Source organism: Amblyomma americanum, chromosome 7 (assembly GCF_052857255.1).
Source record: "Amblyomma americanum isolate KBUSLIRL-KWMA chromosome 7, ASM5285725v1, whole genome shotgun sequence".
NCBI classification, from domain to species: Eukaryota; Metazoa; Arthropoda; class Arachnida; order Ixodida; family Ixodidae; genus Amblyomma; species Amblyomma americanum.
Genome location: NC_135503.1, coordinates 35,327,586 through 35,335,285, shown reverse-complemented (window position 1 = coordinate 35,335,285; position 7,700 = coordinate 35,327,586). Strand labels below are relative to the sequence as shown.

Here is a 7,700-nt window from a genome sequence, read left to right as displayed (position 1 = left end):
GTGGTGACGCTAACGATGCCCATGCATGACCCCCAAGATTGAACGAGGCGGCAGAGCTCAGGTAGGCTCGGCAAACCCTGCCTTGATGTGCGATCTCGGAGGTCATGTCTGCAGACCGTGGCTGTCGCCAGTCTCAGGTACTGAGGTGTGGCACTAAGTTTTTGTAGCGATAGCTACACTACGCTAGCACTTCGAGCCTTCAGCGTGGCACCCCTTGAGCTGCGTGGTGGCGCCGTGGTTGGTCACGTGGTTTATGTTCCTGCATGTTCAACATTTCAGTTAGGTTACCTTATGACTGGTCACTCAAGAGAAACATCCCTTTAGCCTTCGTGGCTCATTCGATTACGGCGCTAGATAGAAAGAAGAAACAGCAGTTGGGCGGCGTAGACGGTGGTATACAATAAAGGTCCGCGTGCCGCGGAAATTGTTTTGCCTCAGCAGTGAAATACAAAATGGCCGAACGAGCCGCATTTATAATCTATCGCATGCTGCTTTCGTGGGAGGGGGGGGGGGGGGGTGGGGTGCTTCGACTACATTTCAACCACGTGAGGTCTTAACGCGCACCGGAACACCGGAATCACAGCCTCATCCCAAAGGAGCTTCGTGCGAAGTCTGGAAACCTTGGAAGAAAGTCGCTATGGGCCTGGCCAGACCTTTATTGACTCGGTGTACCACACCAACGGTTGAACACAAACAAAGCTGCTTTATTGTTTTTTTTCGGAGGGGGGGGGGGGAGGAGGAGGAGGCGGAGATGAGGGAGAGACGGGACTCTGCTTCAACGGATGTTTGGAAGAGAAACAAGGAGAGAGGAAAGCAAACCGAGTCACAACAAACATCCCTGGGGTTGTTTTTGTCCCCCGAAGGGGAAGGCGATCGGTCGCACCGTTCCTTCGTAGGAGTCCTGCGCAGCGCCGCCTCCACCAGGCCGCCCTGCGAGTGACGTCACGTCAGAGCGAGACGCCTAGGTGCGCGGATCGAGGCTGCGGGGAGTCCAAGAGCAGAGGCTTGTAGCACGACTCGCCGGAGTAGTTGGCCACGGTGGCTCTGCCGACGCATGGAAAGCGCTGGTCCTCCAGCATGATGCGCTTGTAGAAGATGGTAACACTCTCACCCTCGCACTCGAACGGGATGGGCTCGCGGTCGCGCTGGCCATCACTCATGACGTGGTAGCTGTGGGGACAAACAAACAATTAAAGCATTGAAAGGAAAAAGAAGATTGGAGAGGACATTCAAGCTTCGCCTTTAAGGGTATGATACGACAGCGTAGTATGCTTAGGCTTTCTATTCTGAGCAGTTTGACGCCCTTGAACGCATTTTTCATTTTTTAATTATTTCAATATTGTCAATTAACATAATCAAGCATTTGCTTTCAATTCTGAGCATTTTGACAGCTTCGAAGCCCTTTACTTGAATTTTTCATTTTTAATTTCTTTAATCAATCAATTAATTACAATGATTTCATTAACTCGTCATCGCTTATCACACACCAATCAATCTTCAATCACTGGAGCCACAAGTTATCATGATGCGATTTTTTTTTACACAGCCCCCGATTATTTCCGACACGCGGTGCCGACTACGCCAAGGGATTTTTGACCAAACCAGCTGTATACGCTAGCGCGTAAAATAAAAAAAAAAACGTGAAGCCAATACAGGTCTGGGTACCTCCCAAGACCCAGCAATGCCTTTGGCACCTTCCTTGAATTAGTTCAAGATAAGATTGATAGCGTTGTTCTTTGAGTGTTATATGAAAGCACGCACACGTCGCTTTGAATGGACTGCAGACTAAAAAAAAAAAAAGCCGACAGGATGGCGAAACGTCTTGGCAGAGTGCGGAACCCTTTGGAAAGAGTATCATGTGCGTCTATTCCTTCCTTCCTTGACTAATGAGAAAGACTGCGTGTCTTTACACGACCGAAGAGAAATATTAGTACGTTTATTTTTTAGATTTAACTAGTGCACAGTTTTCTCCATCATTTCTCTTTCCAGCATTTTTCTCTTTTTGCTGCACGTTGCGGTAAGAACAATAAGCGCTTAACTCTGAGCCTCATTATTAGCTTCATTGCTCTATATCCTAGACGGATATGGAAACTAGTTCTCGTGGGTGTGCGATCTGGACTACAGCAAGTATATTAAACTCCCCGAGCATGTATTGTTGCACGAAGACGCTATACATATACTGCTGTATACATTAAGAAGGTAGACAGCGAGTGCGCGATATCTTGGTAACACGATGTAACCTTTTTATTTTACCGCCTTAAAGAAAGGACACATCATTTAAGCTATGTTAGCTGGAGTAGGTTTTACACCTAAGGGCTATGTACTCAAAAGTATACATTTCGATGAGTGGGTACTGTTAGACACTGAATAAAAACAGGGCAAGAAAATGAGACACCAAAGAAACCAGCTAGGACCAGCGCTAAATAAACAATTTCTTACTTTGTCCCCGCTTCGTTTAAGCGCTTAGTTACTGTTAGTTGCAAAATGTATTTCAATTCTACAAGTTATGCTTTCTCCAAGTTATGCAAGTTCTCCAAGTTAAGCAAGTTCACTTCGTGAACTACTCTTGTATTTTGCGTGAAAATTTAGTGCTTAGTTGCAAAAGTCTAAATAATCAATACACCATAATTACAGGGCAGCTTGGTGGTTGTTGTATTGTTTAGTTTTAGTTTCGTTATATAATCAAGTTAGTGACACACTAGTCGAAATCAAGAAGAAATGGGCATGAGAAGGGCATGTAATGGTTCGGTTTATGGAGGCTTAACGTCCCAAAGTGACTAAGGCTATGAGGGGTGCGCACAGGGCATATAATGCGAATGCCTTATACCCAGTGGAGCAACGCACTCGATTCAGCGAGAAGAGGTGTGTAACAGGGGACGGCAGAAAATCACATGGAAAGACGATATTAGCAAGTTTGCAGGGATAAGGCGGTCGCAGCTGGCACAGGGCAGGGTTAAATGCAGCAATACCGGACAGGCCTTTGTCCTGAAATTGACGTAGTTAGGCTGCTGCTGAACAAATAATCAGGATGGGCTTGTATCCAGTAGTGCACTTGATTCTCTACAACCTGTGTCATGCAGCCTCCACTATGTAGACCTCCCTTGTCACCTATAAATGGTCTTTATCGGCGTTTATTGGTTTCACGTCACCAAGCCATTTTTGGTTCTTCCTGTAACTCGCCTCTTGTCAGTACTATACATTTCAAGTCTCTAATTAGTATCTTAAAAGTATATTTACAAAAGCTTGGTATTATTGCTTTTTCGGACACTTCGTCTACTGCATGACCTGGACACAAGCTGAATTTGCAGAGTATTACTGCACCTGTCACGTACGGGCTCGTTATCTCGGATATCTGGCGTAGCGCTATGGCGGCTGCATTGCAAAAACTGCATTGCGATTGATACAGCAGATTATGCGTTAGCATTAGTGTTTACCCCGGACGAAGCAGGCGCTGCCGGTGACAGCTTCACACCGCGCCACAAGCTGGCGTGAAACAGTCCGTCAATCAACGTGTGACACGCCGTATCCCCCTCTCCACTCTCTAGATACAATCGAGCAATCAACGTAACACGCCCTATACACTCTCCCCCACTCTCCACCTGTCGCGCTCACCCTCTCTTCGTCTTCCCTCTCCTTCTTTCTCCTTCCTCCTCTCCCATGAAAGTGCAGGGGGAGATTTTCCTCTTCTCTTTTCCATCTGCCAGCAAAGGCTTCAGACCGACGGACGGACGGGCGGAGCGGTTTTTTCGACATGAGGGTTCCAATGCTATCGCATTTAAAATGGCGAAGGGAATAACATAGGAAGCGGTCGAATTTCGACGGAGGCGAAATTCTAGAGGCCCGTGTACTTTGTGATGTCAGTGCACGTTAAAGAACCCCGGGTGGTCGGAATTTCCGGAGCCCTTCACTACGGCGTCCCTCATAGCCTGAGTTGCTTTGGGACGTTAAACCCTCATAAACCAAACCAAACCATAGGAAGCGCTCATTCAGTACGTATATGCTTAGTTTCTCTCGAATAAATTCACTCGCTGAAATCATCCGAGGTAGCTTACCGCAACAACGACATGCCCTCTGTCAGGTTGACTTCCGGAAAGAGAGACTTGTCCAGTCCGCCAAGAGTTGCTGGAGCGGTGAACAGCCACCACGTTGCGAACGGCTTCGAGTGAAGGTTGTTACCGGGGTTCAGCCACGTGCTCTCATGGCAGTACGAGACCAGCTGTTTCCAGGGTATCTTGGAATTAAGAACTTTCAAGTCCGCGATGTCCTCGATTCTTTGAGACACCTCGAGAAGAACTCGGCTCGCAGGCTGGTTCACCACGGGACCGTCAGCCGTCTCCACTCCCTTCAAGACAGAGACCTCCTTGCTCGACAGCACGTTTAGGAAGGAAATCGTGGTCGGTTCACGCACAACTTGCTCCTGGAACAGTTTTCCCTCGTACGTCTTGGCCATCACTGTTTTCATCTGGGTACAAACTCGCCTAGTTTTCGCGGGATGCGTGAGCTTCTTGAACAGCGTCATTTCCAGAAGCGTTACTGGCGAAGCGTAGCAATGACCTGGACCACCTTCCTGATAGAACTCCATGTTGAGGAATGCCCTCATGTTATTGGGGTCCTCCTCAATCAGCTCGTTGTTAGTCTTGTCGGCCATGCTAAAGTCTCCCAGCAAGAAGTAAGCGTATGCCAGGTGCTCCTTGATGACGGGAACTTCCACCGTGCCGTCGTGAGCTCGATCGAGCGCCTCCAGCATCCACTCTTTTGCGGCCTGGCCGTCCTCCACTTCAGTGGCCGCCGCCCCCAGATGAAAACAATCTCTGGCCGTCATCTCGAAGTTGTAGAGGGAGGACTCCGGATCGACAGCGTGGCCATCGGCTATCTGCTTAGCAGAGTAGCCTCCGGTCCTCTGAAACTCGAGCACAGCATGGGCCGCCTTGAAGACGTCCTTCCTCGTAGGGAACTTGTAGCGTCTGGACCTCTTCCCTCCAGGTCGCATGGCCAGAAGCAGCTTGGAGTTGGTGTCGTCCTTGGCTTCCTCGAGGACTTCGATGTAGTCCTTGGCGAGCCGTTTGATGAGCAGGAACGCGTTCATGGGGAGGCCCAAGTACTCCTCCGGGTCGACGCCATCATAGGAGCGCTGCGCCACTTCCAGCCTGTCGAGGCGACGTCGAATCGAGTCGAGTCGGTTGCGCTCGGCGTCGATGTAACGCAGGAACCAGCGGCTCACCTCCTGGTACGATCGGGTGAAGTAGGGGTCCTTCCGCCGCGAGCTCACGTAGTTTGGCGGGATGTAGGCCCGGCACGGCTGCACTTTGAGGAGGAAGACCACGATCCACAGTGCCACTACTGCCGCAGTGCCGACTAGAGTCGCCATATTTCGCCTCGGATCACGGTGCCTTGGAACTAGCGTTTCTTCCCAGGCGCAGAGAAAGAACAAGAATGCACTCTTCTATTTTTTCTTCTTCTGGGACTCACGCAGTGGTCAGCACGAGCTCCTTCTATTAATACACGTGGCGGCTTTCGTTTGCCTCGGCCCAAAGTTATATTAGAGCCAATTTGCGAGCGTTTTAGCGGCAGGTAGAGTAAAAAAAAAAGCACCGTTTATCAAAGAATATGAGAGAAAGGAAGAATCGGGTTGATTAGGCAGCTGATTATGCGAGTAAAAATAGCCTCTAAAATTGGCTGGGACTATTGCGCTCAATGAGAAAGTGCAGGTCTTGACTTGAGAGAAAAATTTGGGTTTGTTTTCGGAACAAATTAACCGTCACTGGAAAAGGTAGGAACACAGGAAGACGGCATAAGAAAGTGCAGAATCAAAAACTGTTGAAAACGAACGGGAAAGATGAACTACAAAATGATTAGCAGCGTATAGGAAAAGAAGAGAAAGTAAGAAAAATTTTGTGCAGAGAAAGAGGAAGAATGCGATGGCAAATGCGAGTAAAAAGATGGACTGCCAGAGGGCGGAACAGGAGTGATAAGAACAGAATCCGCAAAACGTTGGATCAAATAATTTAAGCCCCGCTAACATCGCAGAAATGCCGCCTCGCCAACAGTAGGACAGGCAGATATTAAGCAGACTCAAACTGCCATACATACGCATAATGCAAGACCGGCATGAAGCCCTCGAATAGCTCAAAAATGTCTCACAAGTAAAGCCCATAGCAAGAAACATGCACCCTGTACACCACGCGGAAGAAGAGAGGCCAGAGCTTAAGGCACAGAAAAACCACGGAAGAACAACATAAACACACTATGCACAGACTCGGGAGGGTCGGTAGGAGACATCATGGCGTTAGCAATCACAGGCTCGGATGGCAACCTCACAAATGGAGGCAGTACGCTGGAAGGAACTGCATCAGGGCCAGGATTGGCGGGCAGCTATTAGGATCCTGATGCACATCAAGGAAGCCGAAAGCAAAGCGAGCTCAGATGGGCACCAGCGCATCAGACTTCACAGGGGAACGGAGGCGCACACGCCGCAGACCGAGAACTCATACACCGGGCACCCCAACACACGGACGAGTACAACTACTCAAATGTGCTGACCACGTACTCGGAAGTTTTGCAACACTATAGGCTAGGAAGAAAACAGCACGCGCCACTGGATGAAGAATTATGCAAGGAACATGAAATAACACTGAGAAGAATGAAAACACATACTCAAACCCAAAAAGACTTCATGCAATCTACCGAGAACACTATGAGCCGCAATGTACACACTGTGGCGTAGAAGCGGACGTATATCACACGGTAGGAGCCTGCAAAAAAAAAATACAGCAATAGAACCGACGATTGAGCGAAGGAGGAAATGCAGTCCAGTTCAGACCTGAAAGTTCAGCAGGAGCTGACTTAAAATGCCAGAGCGGCTTCAAGATCCATTGTACTCCCAGAGTAGGGAGATCAAGCACCAATCTTAGTTCCAATAAAATGTTTTTATCAACATCATTATCATGAGTAAACATATTTAAACATACTTTCCCCTAGGCGTCTCGGTGAGGCGAATAGTTACTTCATTGTCAACGCCTCGTTTTCACAACCGTTATTCATTTTATTTTATTGCATTTCTTTATTTTCTTTGCTTTGTTTAATTATTGAGTTTTAAGAAATCTCTTTTTATGGTCCTCAGCAACGTTGTTGCCTTTTGCCCTCCAGTGATCATTTTATTAAATAAAAACAGCTGTTTTATACCTGTTCGATTTACTTGCTTCGCCATACGCAGAGTGCCGCTACATTCAAGAGGGGACGAAGGCTTTGCAGGTGTATAATCTGTAATCCACGTATATAGAAAAACGACGAGCAACAGAAGCCGAACTATATTCGTGAAAAGAATAAGTATGTTCACTTTGTAAAAGCTGCTTCAGTCTGAGTTCATTTGTTTGCATTGCGAGCAAATAAAATGCATTGCTTGATAGTGACACTGCACCAAACGAGAAAATATGTTTGTTATAAAAACACCCATATCAATACTTAACGGCTGTCAACTGAAATATAAATTCGGTAAATAGAGAAGAAATGTTTCCTGTGTTCTCTTGGAATCCACTCCGTTACCCTCAAGGACCTGAGGCTATCTTGCCCTCGCATTGCATGCCCTGTCCAAGCCCATTAATTCCTCTTGATTTCGACTAGGATTTGATTAACCCGCGTTTGTTCCCTCACCCACTCTGCCCACAGCCTGCCTTTTGGGTCTAGTACAGCTCTAATCACGT

The 7,700-nt window shown here is 47.8% G+C and overlaps 1 protein-coding gene across 1 annotated transcript; it reads right to left on the bottom strand.

The window, feature by feature from the left end:
- Nucleotides 1-730: 730 nt before the first annotated feature.
- On the bottom strand, nucleotides 731-5,448 carry LOC144097050 (prolyl 4-hydroxylase subunit alpha-1-like). Its single transcript, XM_077629837.1, has 2 exons — nucleotides 4,053-5,448; nucleotides 731-1,170 (listed from the first exon to the last, which is right to left on the bottom strand). Exons 1-2 carry the CDS (start codon nucleotides 5,366-5,368, stop codon nucleotides 948-950), a joined length of 1,539 nt encoding a protein of 512 aa, XP_077485963.1. The 5' UTR covers nucleotides 5,369-5,448; the 3' UTR covers nucleotides 731-947.
- Nucleotides 5,449-7,700: the final 2,252 nt, after the last annotated feature.

Coding starts and splice junctions, on each gene's coding strand:
- LOC144097050 (XM_077629837.1), bottom strand. CDS start 5,368: ATGGCGACTCTAGTCGGCACTGCGGCAGTAGTGGCACTGTGGATCGTG. Junction 1,171..4,052: donor GAGGGCATGTCGTTGTTGCG/GTAAGCTACCTC, acceptor TTGTCCCCACAG/CTACCACGTCATGAGTGATG.